The following is a 24658-nucleotide window of genomic DNA, read 5'->3' as shown; positions in this document are numbered from 1 at the left end:
ACAGAGTGAGACCCTCTCTCAAAAACAAAATCAAGACCAAAACCAAAAAACAACAAACAAAAAACCCCACAAACCAGTGTCATTTCGCCAGGTGTGGTGCATGCCTGTGGTCCTAGCTACAGGGGAGGCAGAGGCAGGAGGATCGCTTGAGCCCAGGACTTCGAGGCTGTAGTGAGCCATGATCACACCACTGCACTCCAGCGTGGGCAACAAAGCAAGACCCTGTCTCTAAAGAAAACAACAACAACAACAATAACAACAAAACCCCTCAAACCACACTAGTGTCATGAATATATTTCTTTAGATAAAACTTTATTAATCAGTTTTCTGTTTAGAATTGGCTTTCCCATAATCCAGTTAGCCAAAGGTAGTTGAGTAATTTGAAATATTCCCCAGCTGGAGTAGAATCACATTTGGGGCTTGCTTCAATCAGTGCATCTCTGTCTTGCTTTTGCTCTTCAGAGAGACCCTCGGTCACCCATAGCCTTTGAAGGCGTGAGCTGAACGGAAACCAGACGAACTCTATTGAATTTTAAACTTGCCACATTTCCTATTCTAGTATTAAATTTTCTTCTCTAGTTGAACAAGTTAACCAAAGAAGTATATATATATTTTTCTCTTATAGATTATGCTCACCTAAGAACTTGAGGTTAAAACACACACACATACACCGCCCCCCCCCAAAAAAAAAACCATATCACCAAATTATTCCATACTCATTTCATTGATTCTTTTGATGGCCTTCTGTCAGTGTTAATGGTTGGTGTGAAAGACTTTTGGAAAAGTTTTCCAGGTGGGAGTAATAGCATTTCCTGAAGCACCTTTTATCTTGGTTTGTGGCAAATGATTCTTTCAATGCCCTCAGGTCACTTATACCCTAAGACCCTGCATGAGTTTATTCAACCTTCAAATCAGTCACTTCTGCCCTCATCTAGGGCACATAACAATGTAGTTAGTTACCCAGCAGGTATCCTGGCTATGTAAGACCATAAATAATTCACATGAGCAGGAGCTTTTGGAGTCAGTCTTCTGTCTGAGCACTCTGACCGGTTATGCTACCTTAAGCAAGTTACTTAATTTCTCTCTGTCTCACCTGATTTACCAGTTAAAAAAAAAAAGGATTAATAATGGTACCTACCTCATAGGTTTGTTGTGTGGAGTTAAATGTCTAAAGCACTTAGAACAGCATCTGGCATATGGTAAGTATTCAATAAACATTAGCCTTATATTCTATACTTTAAGTACTATTTCTTTATACTTTTACATATGATAAGTGGGTATAATAAAAAATTAAAGGAAGAATGGTCATTTTTAGAAAAAACTTTATTTGCAAAACCACAACTCAGTCTGCTTTGGTATTGACAAAATCCCTACAACTGAGATATTAAAGAGATACATTTATTTTAGCTTTAAATAAAACCAGAATCCAACACTACCCTACTTTCCTGTTCCTTTGTGGCTCTGAGCACAGCTTTAAAAAAACAAAACAAAGCAAAGCAAAGCAAAGCAAAGCAAAGCGAAACAGCTCTTTATAATGTACAATGGCTTAAGCAAATCGCTTCTTTAGTTTTTTTTCGATTTAAGATTTAGGACAGACTACTCATCTAAAATTCGCTATTTACAGAGAAAGTCCTAGGGAACAGGATAACTTATTTAGGTTTAGCTCTCATCATACAGTATCCATAATGGCTTTAGAAGAATGTAAATAAATAACATTGGTAAACAGTGTACACTGATATTTTCTGACAAATTCATTTATCTAACATCATGCTGAGTAGTCAAGAGGATTCCTCTATATATTTTAAATTTTAATTTATTCTATTTCCTGATTCACAAACTCTTGCTCCATATTAAAGCAGTTATCACCAATAGAACCTATGAGAACCAGTGCCCATGGAAACCTAACAACTTGTTTTTTAAATCCCCTATTCAAATTCGGTTGAGCTTGATATATGCATGGTTGAACTATGCATGGGCACTAGGCCTTTATTCGGGAATGTAAAATTAATGGTATCTGGTATTAAGTTGTAAGAAAAACTCCCCCAGATTGGGAGGTAACTGAGTGATATGTGAAAGAATCTTCTCCTGTCTGAATTTAAGAATACACCTACACTGGGCAGAAGAAGGTGGGGGAGAGGAAGTTTAGAAGTAGAGGAAAAGCACAACTCCACTGGCTTCAATCAAACTGAGGTAATTAATTAGAGACAGAAAATAAATAAATCAACAAACGCCCCATTTTTGTTTTCCAAAAAAGATCACTGGCAAACTAACAATTTTAAAGTTGAGCCATTAATATATTTTTAAATAGAAAAAAATCTGTATATCATATATATCATAATTTCATTCATCTAATATACTCCTCTGCTGAGATATTTAACACATCTTCATCTGTACTGTCTTCTATCTCTGGCAAGTTGCCCCAGAGTAGGACGTTTACACCTGAAAATAAAAAGTCATAAAATTCTTTAATGCTCACTACTGTTATAACTCAGAACACAAATTATGAAACTTTACATGTTAATATTCTTATATAAACCATAGTGTTAGCAGTAAAAAGAGTAGCAAAGAATGTACTGCAAATAAAATTATCTGATATTATTCATCTAGGACATAAACTTTATTTATTTTGAGACAAGTTCTCTCTCTGTTGCCCAGGCTGGAGTGCCTGGCAGAATCACGGTTCACAATCACAGCTCACTGCAGCCTGAACCTCCAGGGCTCAAGTGATCCTCCTACCTCAGCCTCCCAAGTAGCTGGGACTACAGGCATGTACTACCACACATGGCTAATTTTATTTTGTAGATACAGGTTTCCATTATGTTGCCCAGGCTAGTCTCAAACTCCTGGGCTCAAGTGATCCTCTCTCGTTGACCTCCCAAACTGTTGGGGATTACAGGCATGAGCCACCATGCCTGGCAAACACTTTTTTTTAAGGGGTAGGACATAAACATTCTTTAAATCCTTTTAAGCAAGGGCTTGAAATCTAGAATTTTACAGCTCAAAAGGCTCTCAGGAGTCCATGTACTCAAACCCTGCCTCCAGCTGCATTATACCATAATCACTATACACTGATAATTTTCTGATCTATTTTAATGATGTTTAAGAATGGAGATCACACAAGATCCTTTTAGATTAAGTGCCTCTTTGGAGGGTTCAGGGAAAAGTCCTGAATAAGTCTCCTCATCCCTTCAATAAGCAGAGAAGTAGCTGGTACCATTTTTCTGATTCAGAAAAAAAGCAAGGGTTCAGAGCCAGTTATAATATGAACTGCAATCCTTGATACCAGTGGGTTTCAGTCCACAGGCAGAGGTGTAACCTAAACTTTAGGGCCAGGTTGCAGCAGTCACTATAATAAACAAAAGAATAATCAAAAACTTCAGTGAGAAAGAATAGTCAGATTTCATACTGAAGAATGCAGCAAGGGTATACAGTAAATGACTAAACACACAGTAGAGGATAATGACAAGTTTATTACTCTGGGCATATATAAATTATAAGTTAAAAGCACTAAATGGAAAATAACTGACCTCTAGGATAGCCAATTAACTTCACAAGGAAAGAAAATCTTTATTTTATTTATTTATTTTTTTGAGTCGGAGTCTCGCTCTGTTGCCCAGGCTGGAGTCGAGTGGAGTAATCTTGGCTCACTGCAACCTCTGCCTCCCAGGTTCAAGTGATTCTCATGCCTCAGCCTCCTGAGTAGCTGGGACTATAGGCGAGTGCCACCATGCCCAGATAATTTTTGTACTTTTAGTAGAGATGGGGTTTCACCATGTCAATCAGGGTGGTCTTGAACTCCTGACCTCAGGTGATCCCCCTGCTTTGGCCTCCCAAAGTGCTGGGATTACAGATGTGAGCCACCACGCCTGGCCAGAAAAACAAATCTTAAGCTGTCCAGTTATCAGTGTGGACACAAAGAGGACCCAGCAATTCAGGATACCCACTCCATACACACTGAGATAGCAGCCACATGGTGGAATGGAATGAGCCAGCGTTTGGAGATTTGGTTTGAATCCAGTGTTCACCACTGCTAGTACACCATGCATGGTTTTACTACAAATGCATGTAACACAGATAATATATATTATTGTTTTGAGGATTTAAATTTTGTATAGAATGTTATTACACTACACATTGTTTTATAATTGGCTTTTTCACTCATTATGTTTTTGAGGTTAATCTATGTTGACTTGTTTAGATTTCGCTCATTTATTTTTACTTCTGGAGATTATTGGATTTTATGAATTTAAAAAAATGTTGCAAATAGAGCCCATTGCTCATCCCTTCCTCAGTTGCCCATCTTGCAAAGGTGGTTCATGGAGACATGCACAGGGATGTGTAATGTGACATTGTTGAAACAGTAGAAATAATCAACTGTTTACCTTGACTGAGGGAGATACTGTAATCTAATCTGGCAAGAAGTTAGCATGTATTTGATGCTGACAGGGATACAGATGTGTATCTTATTATTTTCTATAATCTTTTTGTGTTTGAATTGCTTATAATAAAAAACGCTACCCCACCCCCACCCCAAGAATGAATGGTGTTCTGCTCCTGGTAAATGTCATGGAAGAGCTGACAGGAAGAGCTGTAAGGAATTGCCAGGCAAAAATCAAAGTGAAAATTAGAACCCATAAACGTAAACGGAGGGCTGAAGCCATTTTTCCTCTGAGGGCATTTGCCAATTTCAGGAAGTTTGAGCTGAGGTTTCCCAAGGCTCCTCCAGAAAGTCCTAGGAAATCAGGTCTCCATATGAAGACTAGCCTAGAAAACGGACCTCCGGGAGTCCTTTTCAGTTTAAGCATTCTAGAATTTATAAAGCTTGTCTATGCAATTCCTTTGACACTGCTGGCTCAGGTGATTCAAGGACAGTTGTGACGCCATTAGAAACTTGCTTTGATACCAAGCATCTAGAAAATCTTGCTTGAAATCACAATATTAGGGTTACAAAGCAGAAGCTTGATATTCTTGGAGTCAGTACTCAGAGACATGAAGCTGCTCAGCACAATTGGTTCAAAGGAGGAAAAATAAACTAAGAGATTGGATCTGACAGAAGCAGCACCTTCCTTTCTCTGTTAAGAAGGGAGGAAGGAAATCCTGTGATACATCTGTTTCTTATGGATTAGATTCAGTGCAAATGGAGGAACACGGGGCTTTTATCTTTGAAACATTGACCAATATTAAAAAGTAAATCAAACTTGAAAAATCTCCACCCTGTGTTTTGAATCCTGTAAAGCAGGAAAAATACTATCAAAGCAGAAACTTCCTTTAATGTGTCCCATGGGCAACACAAATATAAAACTGGAGGCTTAAATTAGGAGACTGTATTCCACTTAGGGGAGTTCAGATAAGTCCTTACATGAAAATGGCCTTCTTAACATACCAAAGTTTTAAATTAAGACCCCATAAATGATAGATTGAGAGCCACAGTTGAATCTCAGATGATAAAAAAAATCAAATCTATAAAAATCTAAGCATAATTGGAGGATTTAAAGACCCTTGAAAACCTAGCTTGCAATTCATGATCTTTTGGTCTGTGAAGGCAAATCATGTATTTAAAAATACATTTAAGTTCTAAAGGAGACTAAAACATGCATTTAGGAACCTAAGAATGCTAGTGTCATCTTAGATTGTCAAGTTCCTTAAAGTCGGCTGGCGAGGTGTCTCAGGCCTGTAATCCCAGCATTTTGGAGGCCGAGGTGGGCAGATCACTTGAGGACAGGAGGTCAAGACCAGCCTGGGCAAAATGGCAAAAACCAGTCTCTACAAAAAATGCAAAAAATTAGCCAGGGATGGTGGCACACACCTGTGGTCCCACCTATTGAGAAGGCTGAGGTGGGAGAATTGCTTGAGCCTGGGAGGTCGAGGCTGCAGTGAGACGAGATTGTGCCACTGCACTCCAGCCTGGGTGACAGAGCAAGACCCTGTCTCAAAAAAAAAAAAAAAGGAAAAGTTCCTTAAAATCAACTTGGTCTGTTGTGTAAATAGATGTTAGACATTGAGAACTTGTGTCTTATAACAAAACTCAGTGGCTCCAGGCAATATAAAAAGTATTATGTAAATCCCCTTTAAAAATTGGTACTTTGGCCGGTGCAGTGGCTCACACCTGTAATCCCAGCATTTTGGGAGGCCAAGGTGGGTGGATTACCTGAGGTCAGGAGTTCGAGACCAGCCTGGCCAACATGGTGAAACCCCATCCCTACTAAAAATATAAAACTTAGCCAGGTGCGGTGGCGCACGCCTGTAATCCCAGCCACTCAGAAGGCTGAGGCAGGAGAATCACTTGAACCTGGGAAGTAGAGGTTGCAGTGAGCCAAGATTATGCCACTGCACTCCAGCCTGGGTGACAGAGTGACTTCATCTCAAAAAAAAAAAAAAAGGAATTGGTACTTCAGGCCGGGCATGGTGACTCATGCCTGTAATCCCAGCACTTTGGGAGGCTGAGGCAGGTGGATCCCCTGGTCAAGACCAGCCTGACCAACATGGTGAAACCCCGTCTTTACTAAAAATACAAAAAAATTAGCTGGGTGTATGCTTGTAATCCCAGCTACTTGGGAGGCTGAGGCATGAGAATTGCTTGAATCCAGGAGGTGGAGACTGCAGTGAGCCAAGATGACACCATTGCACATTAGCCTGGGAAGCAAGAGTGAAACTCTGTCTCTTAAAAAAAAAAAAAAAAAAAAAAAAAAGATTTACTATTTCAGTGCCTTAGCACCTTAACACAAGGAAAAAGAATTTTTTTTTTTTTTTTTTTAATGATGAGGTCTTTTTTTTTTTTTTTTTTTTTTAAAGTGATGAGGTCATTCAGGAAACCCGGTTTCTCTCAGCTTGAAGCTCAGCTTTCTTTATGGCCCTCAGAGAACTCTCCATTCAGTTGATAGATGGGTAAATAAAACATGGGGAAGATTCACTTATTGGTCACTGTAACTTAAGGACCACACATCTCTTCTACTCACATGTCACCAGTATTGTCTTTTGGTAACACTTAGCTGCAAGGAAGACTAGGAAACTGAGTCCAGCTTTATCATCAGAAGAAAAAAAATAGGACTTAGTATAATATGTCATAATCTCTTGCCACACAATAAGACACTTGTACATTACTGGTGAGACTACATTAGTACAGCCATTTTGGAGGGCAATTTTTAGTAAAGTATACTTAGAATAAATTTTAAAAATTAAATATATCAGTGTAAGTACATTTGAAAATGTAAATTAATATAAGATATTAAATGATACATAAAGTGCAAAACCATGCATGTAGTATTTTAAATTTTACAGAACAATATTTTTCATTGCTCATGAGTATATGTATGTGACAATAGCATAAAAACATGTATAGAATGTTATATACTGACTTCAGGGTAATAATAAGTTCCAGGGATAAAATAATGAGAGTTAGTAGGTAATTTGATATCTTAAAAGAATAAAAAAGACTTGAAGCAAATCTAGTAAAATATCACCATGTCGTTAAGCCTAGATTTTGTGTATCTGTTATATGTCTTTTCAATGTATATTTGAAGTGCATATTAATAAAATTATGCTAAAAATAAAATCTAAAGAAAAAAAGAATTGGTAGTGTACTTTCTTACTAAAATAATTTTTTTTTTTTTTTTTTTTTTTGAGACAGGGTCTCACTCTGTTGCACCGGCTGGAGTGCAGTGGTGCAATCTCAGATTACTGCAACCTCCACCTCCCAGGTTCAAGGGGGGTTTCATCATGTTGGCCAGGCTGGTCTCAAATCCCTGACCTCAAGTGATCATCTGTTTTGGCCTCCCAAAGTGTGGGATTACAGGTGTGAGCCACCATGCCTGGCCTTGCTAAAATAATTAGTATAGGCATACCTCAATTAATTGTGTTTTAGTTTATTGCACACCATAGATATTGGGCTTTATATAAATGGAAGGTTTTGGCAATCCTGCATTGAGTAAGTCTAACAGCATATGCTTACCCTGTGTCTGTTACATTTTGATAGTTCTCTCAATATTTCAACCTTTTTCATTATTATTATATATATTATGGTGATCTGTGATTTTTGATGTTACTGTTATAATTGTTTCAGGGTGCCATGAACGACACTCACTTAAGACCACACCCACTTAAGACTGCAAACTTAATCGATAAATATTTCCTGTGTTCTGACTGCTCCACTGACCAGCTGTTCTCTTTCTCTTTCCTGGGGCCTCCCTTTTTCCTAAGATACAACAATATTGAAATTGGGCCAGTTAATATCCCTACAATGACCTCTAAGTGTTCAAGTGAAAGAGAGTCGCATGTCTCTCACTTTAAATCAAAAGCTAGAAATGATTAAGCGTAGTGAGGAAGACATATTGAAAGCTGAGACAGGCTGAAAGTTGGGCCTTTTATGCCCAATTGTTAGCCAACTTGTGACTGCAAAGAAAAGTTCTTAAAGGACATAAGAAGTGCTACTCCAGTGAAAACATGAATAAGAAAGTGAAACAGCCTTATTGCTGATATGGAGAAAGTTTTAGTGACCTAGATAGAAGATTAAACCAGCCATGACATTCTCTTAAGCGAAAACCTAATCCAGAGCTAGGTCTTAACTCTCTGCAATTCTATGAAGGGCAAAAGAGTCGAGGAAACTGTAGTAGAACGTTTGAAGCTAGCAGAGGTTGGTTTATAAAGTTTAAGGAAAAAAGCCATTTCTACAACATACGAGTGCAGGTGAAGCAAAAAGTGCTGATGTAGAAGCTGCAGCAAGTTATCTAGAAGATCTAGCTAAGATCATTGATGAAGGTGGCTACACTAAACAACAGATTTTTCTTTTCTTTTCTTTCTTTTTTTTTTTTTTTGAGACGGACTTTCACTTTTGTTGCCCAGGCTGGAGTGCAATGGCGTGATCTCGGCTCACTGCAACCTCTGTCTCCTGGGTTCAAGCCATTCTCCTGCCTCAGCCTCCCAAGTAGCAAGTAGTTGGGATTACAGGCATGTGCCACCATGCCCGGCTAGTTTTGCATTTTTAGTAGAGATGGAGTTTCTCCATGTTGGTCAGGCTGATCTTGAACTCCCGACCTCAGGTGATCCGCCCACCTAGCCCTCCCAAACTGCTGGGATTATAGGCATGAGCCACCGCGCCTGGCCTCTTTTTTTCTTTTTTTTTTTGAGATGGAGTTTCACTATTGCTGCAATGGTGCCATCTCGGTTCACTTAAACTCCACCTCCCACGTTCAAGTGATTCTTCTGCCTCAGCCCCCCAAGTAGCTGGGATTACAGGAATGTACTACCATGCCCGGCTAATTTTTTATTTTTAGTAGACAGAGTTCTACTGTATTGGTCAGGCTGGTCTTAAACTCCTGACCTCAGGTGATCCATCCACCTCGGCCTCCCAAAGTCCTAGGATTATAGGCATGAACCACTGCATCCAGCAGAGATTTTTAATATACACAAAACAGCCTTCTATTGGAAGTAGATGCCATCTAGGACTTTCATAGCTAGAGAGGAGAAGTAATAGTTGGCTTCAAAGCTTCAAAGGACAGGCTGAATCTCTTGTTAGAAGATAATGCAGTTGGTGACTTCAAGTTGAATCCAATGCTCATTTACCATTCTGAAATTTCTACGGTTCTTAGGAATTATGCTAAATATACTTTGCCTGTGTGCTATCAATGAAACAACAAAGCCTGGACGACAGCAAATCTGTTGAAAACATGTTTTACTAAATATTTTAAGCCCATTGTTAAGACCTACTGCTCAGAAAAATCCCTTTGAAAATATTACTGTTCATTGACAATGCACCTAGTCACCCAAGAGCTCTGATGGCATTGTTTGAGGAGATAAATGTTGCTCTAATGCCTTAAAATAACATTATTTGGCAGCCTGTGGATCAAGAAGTAATTTAATCTTTCAAGTCTTATTACTTGAGAGATACATTTCATAAGGCTATAGCTGCCATAGATAGTAATTCTTCTGATGGATCTGGGCAAAGTACATTGAAAATCTGGAAAAGCCCATTCCTGATTCATGGGAGGAGGGCAAAATATCAGCCTTAACAGGAGTTTGAAAGAAGTCGATTCCAACCCTCAGGGGTAACTTTGAGAGGTTTTAGACTTCAGTGGAGGAAGTAACTGCAGATGTGGTAGAAATAGCAAGAAATTGGCCGGGCGCGGTGGCTCAAGCCTGTAATCCCAGCACTTTGGGAGGCCAAGACGGGCGGATCACGAGGTCAGGAGATCGAGACCATCCTGGCTAACACGGTGAAACCCCGTCTCTACTAAAAAATAGAAAAAACTAGCCGGGCAAGGTGGCGGGCGCCTGTAGTCCCAGCTACTCTGGAGGCTGAGGCAGGAGAATGGCGTAAACCCGGGAGGCGGAGCTTGCAGTGAGCCGAGATCCGGCCACTGCACTCCAGCCCGGGCGACAGAGCGAGACTCCGTCTCAAAAAAAAAAGAAATAGCAAGAAAACTACACTTAGAAATGGAGCCTGAAGACGTGACTGCATTGCTGCAATCTCATGATGAAACTTTAATGGATGAGGAGTTGCTTCTTATGGATGAGCAAAGAAAATGGTTTCTTGAGGTGAAATCTACTCTGATGAAGATGCTATAAATATTGTTGAAATGAAAACAAAGGATTTAGAATATTACATAAACATAGTTGGTAAAGTAGTAGTAGAATTTGAGAGGATTGACTCCAATTTTGAAAGAAGTTCTACTATGTGTAAAATTCTATCGAATGGCATCACATGCCACAGAGAAATCTTTTGTGAAAGGAAGAGTCGATCCATGTGGCAAACCTCATTGTTGTCTTATTTTAAGAAATTGCCACAGACATCCTAACCTCCAGCAACCACCACCCTGATCGGTTTGCAGTCATCAACATCAAGGCAAGACCCTCCACCAGCAAAAAGATTATGACTTGCTGAAGGTTCAGATGATCATTAGCAGTTTTTAGCAATAAAGCATTTTTTTTTTCTTTTTTGAGACGTGGTCTCATATTGTTGCCCAGGCTGAAATGCAGTGGCATGATCACAGCTCACTGCAGCCTCTACCTCCCAAATTCAAGTGATCCTCCCACCTCAGCCTCCTGGGTAGCTGGGACGACAGTATGCACCACCATGCCTGGATAATTTTTGTATTTTTTTGTAGAGATGAGGTCTCAGCATGTTGCCCAGGTTGGTCTCAAATTCCTGGGCTCAAGTGATCCTCCCACCTTGGACTGCCAAAGTGCTGGGATAACAGGCATTAGCCATTGCTCTCGGCTGACTAAGTGTTTTTTGATTAAGGTATGCATATTGTTTTTTAAAGGTCCTGCTATTGCACATTTAATAGACTACGATATATTGTAAATGTAACTTTTATATACACTGGGAAACCAAAAAATTGTGTGACTTGCTTTAATTGTGATATTTGCTTGCTTTGTGATTATGGTAGTCTGGAACTGAACCCACAATATCTCCAACTGCACCTGTACAACATACTTTATACTTTGGTGTTAAATATTTCCCTTGACTAAAATTCTGTCATAACGTATTAACATAGATGTCGGGTTTGTTTTTATTCTGAAGCATCACTAGATAGAGAGGTTGCTTAGTCCTCCTCCTCTCAACTCCCATTGCCCTAGCCTGGCCTCTCCCTTTCTTACACACACACAGATACACACACAGACACAGACACAGACACACACATACACACACACACACACACACACACACACACATTTGACTATCAAATCTAAAATCTTCAAAAATTCTCTGGAGTCAGAATATATATTAAGACAGCAGTTAAGAGCAATTATAATATTCATTTTAAAAGACCAAGAAATTCAGCCAAGTTTGAGGCCTTAAGTACAAGGATGAACATAGAAATGATGATGAATTTTGCCTAATAGTTTTCATAAGTGAATGTCTGGGAAAAAAGAATTGAAGTTTCACTCTAGCTGATCCGGTTAAGAAGATCTAAAAGGAATCCTGAAATGATCTATTGGGAATTTTATTCAGGTATTGATAGAGAAATGTTACAGGAATGTGCAAGTCAATTGTTTCTTACCTGTGGAGTCTAGTCTGTTAATATCATAAACTGCCTTGCTGTGAAACATCCAGAAGTGTCCGTTGTTGCAGGAAAGAAGACAGGAACTACATGGAACAATCACATGATAACCTACAATATTCCCACTAGAAAAGAAAGTGAATGTTACTAGATACCATGTAATAACTGGCCAGATAAGTCTTTTCATATGCTTATATAAATAGACCATATAATTTAGATCTCATTTCCTCCTAACAACTTTCATTGCTGGGATCTTTGGGATGGGATGGGGGTGCAGTTCTACCATCAAGTGGGAAAGCAGTCTTTAAGTGAATAATAGTAACATATTCTCACATTTCTTTGCTATTATTATTATTATTGTTGTTGTTACTGAGACAGAGTTTTCCTCTTGTCACCCAGGCTAGAGTGCAGTGGCGCCATCTCAGCTCACTGCAACCTCCGCCTCCCAGGTTCAAGTGATTCTCCTGCCTCAGCCTCCAGAATAGCTGGGATTACAGGCATATGCCACCATGCCCAGATAATTTTTGTATTATTAGTAGAGACGGGGTTTTACCATGTTGGTCAGGCTGGTCTCGAACTCCTGACCTCAGGTGATCCACCTGCCTTGGCCTCCCAAAGTGCTGGGATTACAGGCGTGAGCCACCACACTTGTCTTACTAGTATTATTTTATGCATTCTCCCTTCAGAAGTTAGCTTCTAGATGCCATAATGTTGTGATTTGTTCTATAAACCACCCAAATTGATGTGCTGTATAGACAAAATAAATAAACTCAGTTCTGTTGGTAAAGGTTTTTGCTATCCCAGGACTGTGGCAAGTTGGGTTCTTACATGTTCTAGTTTCATGCCAGCACCTAAAAACTGTTTCAACAGATGGAGAGGTAGGAAGACAGCATGAGTCCCTGTAAACCAAATACAATCTGGCTGCTCTAATTTTAGTCTCTATGTTTTTGAAGGAATTCAGAAATAAAGCAATCTACAGCCTCTAGAGAAAGTTGCAAAAGTTTTTACAGTTTTCAGAATTATCTAGCTGATTATAAGTACCTCACTCTTTCACAATTTTTTTTTTTTTAACTAGCTAGTCACATATTAAATAGAGTGAACCTACAGGGAATGTTTTAGCTAGTACTTAAAAAAAAATAGCAACATGAACTGTTTATACCTTGAGTTGTAAAAATTCTTATTGAAGCTTAATCTTACTCTGTGAGATTTGTGAGTCAGTCATTTTTATGAGACCCAATAAAGATTACTATAAAAGGTACCATCCCACCTAAAATATGTCTTCTAATTATAACTTGCTTGAAAGGCAAACAAATGAAAACAAAAGTTGTTTTTGGACTAGGACTGACAGTTATTTGTCATGTCCTATATAAGCAATATATTGCAAGATATTTGTCATGTCATGTCCTATATATGCAATGTATTGCAAGAATAAATTCCATGGCTTTAATTACCACTTGTATTCATTCATTCATCCATGGATTCATCACTTAACTAACATTTATTGAGTATCTACTATCTGTCAGGCACTGCTCTAGGTGCTAGGAATACAGTGGTAAACAAAACAAAGCCCTTGTTCTCATGGAGCTAACATTCTAGTGGCTACATCAGATCATTCTGTTCCCTGGTTAAAATCCCTTCAATTGCCAAGAACAAAAATAAAAACTTCTCCATACCAAGGTCCGGGTCTATGCTGTCAAGAATAATAGCGACTGGCCACATGTGGCTGTTGTACACTTGAAATGGGGCTGGCCTGAACTGAGATGTGCTGTTAAGTATAAAATGTACACCAGATTTCAAAGAGTAAGAACAAAAAATGGAATATAAAACATTACATTAGTAGTTTATGTTGGTTACACATTGAAATATTTTGGATACATTAGGTTAGACAAAATATATGATTAAAATTTCCTGTTTTGGTTTTCTTTTGAAAATGTTGTTGCTCGGGAGTGGTGGCTCACGCCTGTAATCCCAGCACTTTGGGAGGCTAAGGCAGGCAGATCACTTGAAGTCAGGAGTTCGAGACCAGTCTGGCCAACATGGCAAAACCCTGTCTCTACTAAAAATACAAAAATTAGCTGGGCATGGTGGCGTGTGCCTGTAGTCCCAGCTACTCGGGAGGCAGAGGTGAGAGAATAACTTGAACACGGGAGACGGAGTGCAGTTGCAGTGAGCCGAGATCGTGTCATTGCACTCCAGCCTGGGCAACAGAGCAAGACTCCGTCTCAAAAAAAAAAAAATGTTGTTGCCCAAGCGTGGTGGCTCACACCTGTAATCCCACACTTTGGGAGGCTGAGGCAGGTGGATCAGGAGTTTGAGAACAGCCTGGCTAACGTGGTGAAATCCCATCTCTACTAAAAATACTAAATTAGCCAGGTGGGCTGGGTGCAGTGGCTCACACCTGTAATCCTAGCACTTAGGGAGGCCAAGGCAGGCGGATTGCCAGAGCTCAGGAGTTTGAGACCAGCCTGGGCAACACGGTGAAACCCTGTCTCTACTAAAATACAAAAAATTAGCTGGGCATGGCGGTGCGTGCTTGTAGTCTCAGCTACTCAGGAGGTTGAGGCAGGAGAATTGCTTAAACCTGGGAGGCAGAGGTTGCAGTGAGCAGAGATCGTGCCACTGCACTCTAGCCTGAGCAACAGAACAAGACTCCGTTTAAAAAAAAAAAAAAAAGGAAAAGAAAGAAAATAATGTCCAAAGGCCAGTGACTTCATCTAGATTCTGTTGTATTTCCAGTCCTTGTAACAACAACTACCACATACTGGCTCCTCAATATAATTATAGCTTAAATAAAGGAATGAAATAAAATAGTACATAAGAAGAGTTTGCCAATTAAAATTATTAGGATTGTCATTTATAATAGAAACCCCATCTAAATGAGAAAATTTCAACTTTTTTCCTCCTAAAATGAAAATAACAACATGTCTGTCTACTTCTCAAAAGATTATAGTAATAGCTCTCAGCTGTGTTGTAATTTATAGTTTATTGAGCCTTTTAACATTCATATTTGATCTTTACAATAACTTGATAAGGTAAACACAGAAGATTATTAAATTTCTATCTTAATAAGACAGAATGGCTGGGTGTGGTGGCTCATGCCTGTAATCCCAGCACTTTGGCAGGCCAAGGTGGGTGGATCACCTGAGGTTGGGAGTTCAAGAGCAGCCTGACCAACATGGAGAAATCCTGTCTCTACTAAAAATACAAAAAAAAAAAAAAAAAATTGGCTGGGCATGGTGGTGCATGCCTGTAATCCCAGCTACTTGGGAGGCTGAGGCAGGAGAATCACTTGAACCTGGGAGGTGGAGGTTGCAGTAAGCTGAGGTCGTGCCATTGCACTCCAGCCTGGGCAACAAGAGCAAAAACTCCTTCTAAAAAAAAAAAAACTAAAAATTAATTAATTAATTAATTAATTAAGGTAGGATGCGGTGGCTCACACCTGTAATCCCAGCCCTTTGGGAAGCTGAGGAGGGAGGATCACTTGAGGCCAGGAGTTTGAGATCAGCCTGGGCAACATAGCAAGACCCTATTGCTACAAAAAATAAAAAACTTAGCCAGGCATAGTGGTGCCTGCCTGTAGTCCCAGCTACTCAGGAGGCTGGGGTAGGAGAATCACTTGAGCCCAGGAGTTCAAGGCTACAGTGAGCTATTATCATGCCACTGCACTCCAGCCTGAGCAACAGTATGAGACCCCTCTAAAAACAAAGAAAGAAAAAATAATAACCTAGAAATTAAATAAGAAAACAGAGGTTCAGCAGTTTAGAGCCTTAAGGAGTTAATTCAAGATCACATCGAGAGTAAGGGTAGGGTCAGACCTCAAACATGATTTTTATTATTGTAAATCCAAGTGTTTTTCCCCGCTAACCTACATTGCCTTGTTCTGAAAATTGAAGCGGATACTGTGAATACACTTTGAAAATTGTAAAATTATATACTAATGTGAAGCATCACAAAACCCTTTTAAAAAATAGCTCTAAGTAATAAATGCTTTTTCAATGGCTCATTGCATACTTTATACCAGTGCTTATTGCAGCCCACTGAATCTTTCTCTATGCTTTGGTGTCAATATCCATCTTCCAAACCCAGGGCTATCCAGAATAGTGCCACAAATTACCATTTTAAACATGCAATGTCCTTCAGTTTACATTTGCAGATTTTGGTGAAATAGCATCTTCCGGTGAAGTCCACTGCGCTGGAGAGAGAAAGGTATAAAAAGACAGTCAAATGTACTGTACAAAAAATTTAATTGTGGCAAAAAATTAACAAAATTTACCAACTTAGCAAGTTTTATGTGTGCAGAGCAGATGTGTTAAATATAATCACACTGTTGTGTAATGAATCTCCTGGGTTCAAGTGACCCTCCTACCAGAGTTTCCCGAGTAGGTGAACTATAGGTACCCAAACCACATTTTGTTTATCCATTCATCTGTATAGTCAATGGACATTTGGATTGCTTCCACCTCTTGGTTATTGTGAATAATGCTGTTAATGAACATGGGTGTGCAAATCTCTCTTCCAAGATCCAGCTTTGAATTCTTTTGGGATATGAACCCAGAACTGCTGAATCGGATAGTAATTCTATGCTTGATTTAGCACAAATTTTGTCAATCCAAAGAGCTGAAAGCTAACATAGAACTATAGTATATTTTTAAAGAGTCAGTTCAGATTTGTGAGCTCACCATAAAACATCTGACAAATTTTCCATTTAAAAATTTTTTATGTGTTCATTGATTCACACACATCTTAGCACGCTAATTCATTACTATTTTAACCCCTACAAAGAAGAGCAGAAAATAGGAAAAACCTGATTCTATTTTAGACTTGGGTCTAACCTGTAACAATTCACCTAGCTTTCCTTATGACTGCCTTATTACTTACCATAGCTATTGCAAAGATGAATGGGTTAATATTTTAAATTTGTGTATGAGCTACTAAAAAGAAAAAGCAGTGGACAATGAATCTCAGAACTTTGTAGCAGTAGGTTCTATTATTTATTTTCTAGTGTTTTTCCTTTTTTGAAATACATATATGATGCACACACACACAAATGTCAAATATTAACTTAGAATTTAAAAAAATTGGTAAGATTTTAAAATAACCCATTTATCTCTGCAATAGATGAGAGCCTTTGGCTTTGCTGTTAGGCATGATTACACTTAGATCAATTCAGAAAAGATTTCAAGAAAGGAAGAGTACACAGCTTTACCTGGGTAAATTTAAAAACTTGTAAAACTTCTATCATTATCATGAAATTCATTTAAAATTAATTGTGGTTATTAGCCTGCTTCCTCTGGATCTATATGCAAAGACTTAGAGAATAATTGTCCACTCATATTTTGGATAATTACTTTCCTTTTAATAATACAATTTCAATAAAGAACTAAATCTTGAAGATTCACATAGGGCACATATATGTTGACTATGGAAAGGGAAAGTACTATTTAGAGCTAGAAAAAGGATTATAAAATGGCTGTTTTACCAAATAGGAGGCAAATTCTTAAGGACTCTACACCCGAAAGCAGTTAGTGGCTGAAAACAAACAGATTTTATTTATTCATTTATTTATTGAGACAAAGCCTTGCTTTTGTCCGCCCCCTCCCCCCGCAACAGGCTGGAGTGCGATGGCACGATCTCAGCTCACTGCAACCTCCGCCTCCAGGGTTCAAGCAATTCTCCTGCCTCAGCCTCCCAAGTAGCTGGGATTACAGGCGCCTGCCACCATACCCAGCTAATTTTTATATTTTTAGTAGAGACGGGGTTTCACCATGTTGGCCCGGCTGATCCTTACCTCCGGTGATCCGCCCGTCTCCCCCTCCCAAAGTGTTGGGAATACAGGCGTTAGCCACCGCACCCGGCCACAAACAGATTTTAAAAGGGTTCAAGTATGGGAACAAATGTGTAATGTCCAAAATAGGCTTTATTGGAGATAAGGATTAAGGCTAAGTCTCTATTTTTCATCCCATAAAAATCTATTTACATCTCTTTCAGAGAGAGAGAGTTTTGAGGAAAGAAAACTGAATTTGATGAACAACCGATCTGATTTAGGATGCCAATTGCAAATAATGGTAGAAAACTGATTTTTTTTTTGTTTTTTTTTGGTGCAAACTTTCATGGACAGAAATGAAAAACTTAAATGACCTCTCCTCTCCAAGAGCACAGAAAATTTTGCCTGAATTTACCTAGAGTCTACGTCATGGACTTGATTCAGCGAAATAGGATGGTTGGGCAGGGCACTGAACGAGGGATCAAACTTAAGAGATGTGTGGTCACATGACTGTAATTGAACTAGAAGCATTATATCAGGACTGACCACCTTGGCTTAACCACAGACTTTGTCCAGACAGTCTGCCCACTTAGATATATTCCAAGGGGATCATCAAACTGGTGGGAGTGGCTGGAACACCGAAATGATAACCTCCTTGTTGACTCCCACAGATCCAAGCCATAAGTGTTCCCATTTAGTTAAAAGCTACCGTTGCCCCCACTAGCATGACTTACTTGGTAGGAGGGATGTCTGTAGAGAAAAGGTCTATTTCAGTATCAGCCAGCAAAACAGCCTTCATTCCCCTAGAGCTGAGCACTTGTTTACAGAATTTGCAACACAGGATGGACACGCACCGGTCCTTGAAACTACAAATGTTGGTAGACATGGCGTCGCAGGAAGGATGAGGTGTGAGATTTTGAAAAAGGAAACAAGAGCAGTGCTCCTACTACTTTGATTCCCCTAGGCTAAAATTCAAGTTGCGAGACCTCGAGCTTTTCTAAGTTCTTATATTGGGAAGGAAATTAGTTTTTTTCTGTTTTCCCAGTGGCGGAGTAGAAGTATTTATTGAGTAGGAACAGGGGAGCGCGGCAACTTGGCTTTCCTTTTTAACTTTTGGAGAAGGGAGTGGAGTTTGAATTGGAGAGGAGGCAGGTGGGGTTTGAAGGGAACTTCTCAACAGCTTTCCCTTTCTGCTGTCTAAAGGAGTCCTCTACTCTTCAGCCCCTGCCCCTTCATAGCAATTCCCTCAGCCTTCTCCGATTGTCTTATTTAAAGCTTCTCCTCTTTTAAGACGCCCCTTTCCCAGCATTAAGCCCCTCCCGCGGAGCGCTCCCGTTCCCTGCTCTCGGATCTCGGGCTAAGCGTCCCTTCCCACTTCTCCTCTTCACAGGATTCAGAAACTCCCTTCGCTTTTTCCGCCAGGCGATCCCGGGTTCTCCTCCGTCCCGCCCCTCTCTCCTGGACCTTCCTCCGCTCTGCGGGTCCGCGGGCCCCCCTTCCTGGCAACCCCCGGCCCTCAGCGTGCTCGCGCTGTTTCTCTCGCGTCTTCCCTCCTGTCTGCTGTCCCTCGTGCCCCCCGCAGTCCCCTCAGGTCTCTTCCCGGAGCGGCTGTTCCCGGGCGCGCGGTGGTGTTGGTGGGGCAGGGCTGAAGTCGCTTTGGGGCCTCAGTCGGCGCTGGGGTCTGTCACCAAACACGTTGGTTTTCGCTCCGTCTTCCGCTTTTCCGGCCTCTCCAACCTGGTATCAGTTTGAATTGCCAGCGCCGCGCACCGATTGGAAGAACTAGAGTTCGCCCCAGTCCCTCATTGGAAGGCTCCGGGGCCTCCCCTGACGAGAGCTTAGTGGCTTGAAGACCGTAGGCACCGCCCAGTAACGGTGCTGAGATCAGCTCGGCTTTCTGGTTGGCTGAGCTTGGCTCCGCCTCCGATCTCATTGGCCGGTTTCGGGAGGTTTCGGCAAACCCTCCCTTTGCCCTAGTGAAAGTGGCAAGGCACGCCCTTCCCGCTTCTTATTGGAAGAGGTTCTACAGGCCCCATCGGTCTCTACTCTCTATTGGCTAAAATTACCCGCAACACCCCGCCTCTCTACCCCGGCCCAATTGGCCATGCCTTAGCTCAAGAGTTTGTGTTTGGTCGTCGGTTCCATTTTAATCCCGCCCATCAGTTCTACCCAGGGGTTCGACAACTCCGGGTGGAGCTTAATCTGTGACCACGCCTCGGCAGTGCTAGTCACACCTCCAAGTTTTGCCAGCTCCTCCCCCTCATTACGGGCCTCTCGGGATCAGCTCTTCTTATTGGCTATGGGCCCCATCGGTCGATAGAAAACGGGCGGTGATTGGTAAAGGGGTGGGCTCTGCTTCCCGGCGGGGTCCTGCGGAGTTGGCGGAGGCTCCTCAAGGGACTGGGGCAGCGGTCTGCGTAGAAACGGGTGGCGGGGAAGAGAGGGGAGGAGAGCTCTGAGTGGGAAGCGGAGCCGGGGGCCTGGGACCCGTCGCGTCAGAGCCAGGTAAAGGCTCCTTCCCTCTTCCTTTTCTTCCTCCCGGCCGCCGGGCTGGAGCCCTGACTGAACAAACCCGGGCTGGGGCGGGAGGGAGAGGGCGCGGATGCTGCTCGCGGCATCGCCTTAGCGGTGCCGCCCGGAATCCCTCAGACCGCCCCCCCCACCCTCTCCAAATCTCCCAGTACAGCCCATAATACTTCTCAGGACTGCGAGTTTCTCCGCCCATCACTGTACAGCCTGGGACTCTGTCCTGGCTCTCGGACCGCAGCGCAGCCAGCACCCAGTCGCCTCTCCCGTTCCTCCGCACACGGGCAGCCGCGGTCCACCGTGGGGCGGTCGTCGTTGGCATTGCGCGTAACCATCGACCGTAGTCCTCCACTGTCTGCCAGCCCTGGCGGACAGCCCGGGTCCCAGCCTAGGACCCAGGAGGATGAGTGTTCGCTCAGCTTCCGGGGCTCTCCCCCAGTCCCACCCCCCGGCCCGCCCAGATGGACTTCTCTTCGCCCACTCCCTTTCCTAGACCATATCTCGGTCCCCACAGTTCCTGACATCCTTGCGCTTCACGCGACATCGCGACCCATGATCGTCCCCCAATTCACCTCACCTCTAAGGCAGCCTTCTCCTTGACCCCTCCCGCCTTCCCAGCGTGTGCAACTCCGTTTGTCCCCGGGCTCCCTTCCAGCCTCAGGACCCCATCTCACACCCGCCTCCCGCTTCCCGCCCGCCTGAACCACGCCGACTCTGCTCCCTGTCTTGCTCCCTCAGTGTGGCCCCTTCCTCCAGCCGCGGGAAGTGGGAGACGCTAGCGGGAGCTTCCTCCTGGCGCTCGGAGGAAAAGGAACGACCAAGTAGGAAGGGTCGCCGCTGCGGCACGCGGGGGAGCTAGACGCCGGGCTCCGCGCTCCCGCTTGCGTCCCTCCCGCCTCCTGGGCCTGGTCCGGGGCAGGATATTCTCGGGCACCGCCTGGTGCGAGGAGTCAGGACTGCGACCTCACCGACCTCCCCCCATCCCCAGCCTGGGATTGGGTGCGATATCTGGGATCTCTGGGCTTGGGTGGGAAAAAAATTTTGGAGGTGGCATTTATAGTCACTATCGTCCTTAGCTTGGGGGAGGCGACGGCTGCCTTCCGCTCGCCGCCCCCCGGTTTTCCCGGCTCCGACCCTATCCTCTAACCCGTTTCCTGCTTCAGCTGACCACATTGTTTTCCTGGATGTGTCCCGTGCCGAGCAGGCTTTTTCCTGCAGATTTGCCGCCCCTCACCCCGCCACCAACATTTTGCTGCCAAGAGAAGCTAGTAACCAAAAACAAAACAACTGGGAGGAGGGGCGGGAGGAGAAGAAAAGTTGTGCCCGGGTGGCTTGTCCCTCCCCGGCTTTGATCCCCTTTGATGTACAGGGAGGTGCCCCGGCCGGGGGTCTGGGGCCCCGTCCGGGGCTAGGTCGGGAGGGCTCTCGGGCTGGCCGCTGCCCAGCGCTGGCGGGGCTCGGGAGGCCCCCGAGGTGCCGCAGTCCCCGCCCGGTGCCCCGCGTTCCTGCAGTCCCCACCCGAAGCCCGCGCAGGCGGCTGCTCCAAAGTGTTTTCTCTCAGCCTTAAAACAAAATCCGGAGGGAGCTTCCTTCCTCCCCACCTCGCCGCGCCGGGCTCTGCGGGCCGGGAGGCGTTAAGCCGACAGGAATGGGTCCAGGGCGGGCTCGGAACGACGTCCCCTACCCCACCCCCGCCGCGATTAGGATCTGCGCTCTGGCTGATCGCCCCCTCCCCCTTTTCCTGCATTTACAGGCAAGTGAACCGGAGCAAACGACTTCCGATCCAGTCTGCGCTGCTGCGGCTCCCGTTTGGGATTTGATTTGCAGCATCTTTGAGCCTCTACGACAAAAAACCGCGAAACACTCCCAGCCCTCCCCCGGTACCCCAAAAAGCACCCACTCCCTCCCGGGGACACAGCTGGGCGCGTCCACACCCCCGCAGCCCCACACCATGTTGTGCGGAAGGACTTCCACTCCCTGCCTGTGTCGTTGATGTCAGACCCCAGGCCAGCCTCCGGGCGCTGCAGTTCTCCCGGCTAATGCTGAGGCTGCGGCTCCGGCTCTAGCACAGGCACCAGCCGCCGCCGCACCCGGCCCCAGCGCCCACCGTCTGCATGTGCCCGCCGTAGCCGCCTGCCCAGCCCGCAGCCCGCGCTCCACGGAGCGCTGGAGACCACCGCGGGGGGCCCCTTCTGCCCTCGAGAGAAGCGTTCTTGGAGGTATTGATTTAGGTGGTTGGATTTTTTCCGTGGATCTATCAATTCACAATTCGAATTTGGAAGAAAGAAGGAAAACATGACGTCTCCAGCCAAATTCAAAAAGGATAAGGAGATCATAGCAGAGTATGATACTCAGGTCAAAGGTAAGGGCTTTGAAAAATAGCACACTGCAAATGCTCTGTGGACTGGTGAGGCGTGTATTTCCACCGTGATTTGCAGGTTGTTCATTTCTTTGGGTGGAGCAGATGGGGGCAGGCTGACCCCAGAGGTGGTTTGTTTCATAGATGGGTCTGAACCTCCAAAGGATGGGCAGTGCCAGGGGCTATTGACACTGGAAAGGAATTTTTGGAGTGGGCTGTAGGAGTATCTTTGTAGGGCTGACCATGATTTTGGCAGCCCCTTCCCCCAAGCTGGACAGGGTGGGGGGAGGGGCAGGAGACTCTTAGAGAGAGAAAGGCACAATTTGCCTCCCGTTCTCTGGGTCAGGTTTCCTTAAAAGACAACTGAAATCTGACAGGTGTTTGGACGTTTGTTTCAGAGATTGAAGAGGAGTCCAGATAGAAAGGCAACCTTGAGAAGGTGTACCATTTGGAGAGCCTTGGGAGAGGCGGGGTTTTTCGGATGCACTATATTAAAACATAAGATTTGCTGTGGCATTGGCACCAAAAGTCCATTGCCACCTTGGGTGCACCTTGTACCTGCCTGGTCTCTGGTCGGCCTGCATACAATCAGAGATCATAGAATAAGGCCACCAACGCCAGGTCTCCGCCCTCACCTAAATCTGAATAGAGTTGTTAGGGTAGCTGGTTGGTGCTGATTCTGGAAAATGGGAAGACATAATTGTTTAACCCTTCCGTGCTGTGACCCTCTGCTCCGGAAGACATGCTTTTAAAGCCCCATTTCCCTCTCCTGAAAAATGTGAAGGGTAAAGCGAAATGTGGACTAGGAGAAACCAAGTGACCTGTCTTCTCATCTAGTCGATTGTCTGACTTGACTCATGAATAAGAGCCCTTACTCAGATAGCGTTTTTTAAACCAGTACTTCCCATAGGAAGGGTTCCTGTCTGTTAAAGAGCTGCAGCATGTGTTTGTGCAAGGCACTGTCCCTTCCTGGTCAGTCACTGGAAAGAGCCATGTGGCTCCAGCCCATTGAGACCTTAGCTGGGGAGTGGAAGAGGTGGGTGGCCTTGAATGTTACACCACATGGTTGGAGCTCTGGGTTTTCCTTTGTTTCAGAGTACAGAGGGAGGGGCCCCTCCTTTCCCTGCACCAGTGTAAGGAGACCTTTTCCTGTCAGAGAGGACCTGGGAAGGGCCATGTCTCCCCTCTAGTGATTGCTGGGGGGTGGGGGTAGGGGCAGAGTTTGAAATGGGCAGCTCCCTTATCTCTTGGAAGGTTGGAAGGTAGTCTGAAGTCCTCATTGTACCTACAGGATCTTTTTTATGTCATTAGTTTGGTCAATGCTGGAGGTACCCTAAGGGGCCTTCTATCCACTTGGATGAAAACATTGGTAGGTTTATTACAGAGATGGGGGGGGTTGACTGATTGATAGCTTCAGTTGAACTGGGATTGAGAGAGGTGTGGTTGTGAGTTATAATTGAGGTCTTGGCCTCTTGTCACTGTTCATAATCCAGGCCTGTTTTTGTAAACAATAGGCCACTGACCTCCATGTCCTGTCCAGATGCACTGCATTTGCTCTTGGAATCCCCCCTGCAGTTTTAACCAGATATGTCTTTTTTTTTTTTTTTTTGTACACATCCTATTCTTAAACTGTTGCCATCGGGAGTGTTAATAACTTTGATCTTCCCAAATTTCTCTCCAGAAGCATGCCATTTGACTAAGGTGCAAAGTGATTTTAAATGTTTATTTTTTGGAAGGTTCAAGGCAATAGGTGTTAATAGAACCATATCTGCCAATTTCTTTTTGGCAAAGGATTTCTCAAGAGTGTCTCAAAATTAAACACTTCGGATATTTACAAACATTGCTCATTGAGATGATGTAATGCAGATGGCTATTTGGGTTTTCTCTTCAACCTTGCCACAAACAGGAGACTGTTTTGCTTTGCTCTGATATTTTTCCATTGATACTATTCAGGATCATAGAATTTAATAGGTGGCTGAGCATGATGTCTTATTCCGAGAAGGTGCATGA

The 24658-nt window shown here is 43.4% G+C and overlaps 2 protein-coding genes across 8 annotated transcripts in view; one reads left to right on the top strand and one right to left on the bottom strand.

The window, feature by feature from the left end:
- Positions 1 to 1228: 1228 nt before the first annotated feature.
- FAM72A (family with sequence similarity 72 member A) lies at positions 1229 to 20652 on the bottom strand. 2 transcript variants are annotated; one of them, XM_030935186.1, is made up of 4 exons: positions 20460 to 20652; positions 16114 to 16191; positions 12000 to 12124; positions 1229 to 2439 (listed from the first exon to the last, which is right to left on the bottom strand). In XM_030935186.1, the coding sequence occupies exons 1-4, from the start codon at positions 20609 to 20611 to the stop codon at positions 2345 to 2347; spliced, it is 450 nt and encodes a 149-aa protein (XP_030791046.1). In that variant the 5' UTR covers positions 20612 to 20652; the 3' UTR covers positions 1229 to 2344. The 2 variants fall into 2 exon arrangements, with proteins under 2 accessions (XP_030791046.1, XP_010360793.1); XM_010362491.2 differs by lacking the exon at positions 20460 to 20652 and adding an exon at positions 18498 to 19513.
- The window catches only part of SRGAP2 (SLIT-ROBO Rho GTPase activating protein 2), a 261388-nt gene continuing 255098 nt past the window's right edge, over positions 18369 to 24658 (top strand). For 5 of the 6 annotated variants that reach the window (XM_030935181.1, XM_010362493.2, XM_030935185.1 and 2 more), the window contains exons 1-2: positions 19963 to 20268; positions 22043 to 22651. In XM_030935181.1, the coding sequence (XP_030791041.1) occupies positions 22585 to 22651 (67 nt within the window). In that variant the 5' untranslated portion in view covers positions 19963 to 20268; positions 22043 to 22584. Of the gene's footprint in view, positions 20269 to 22042; positions 22652 to 24658 lie in introns of all 6 variants that reach the window. The other variant, XM_030935183.1, reaches the window with a different exon arrangement.

Source organism: Rhinopithecus roxellana, chromosome 8 (genome assembly GCF_007565055.1).
Source record: "Rhinopithecus roxellana isolate Shanxi Qingling chromosome 8, ASM756505v1, whole genome shotgun sequence".
NCBI lineage: Eukaryota > Metazoa > Chordata > Mammalia > Primates > Cercopithecidae > Rhinopithecus > Rhinopithecus roxellana.
This window is presented reverse-complemented; position numbering and strand designations above follow the sequence as displayed.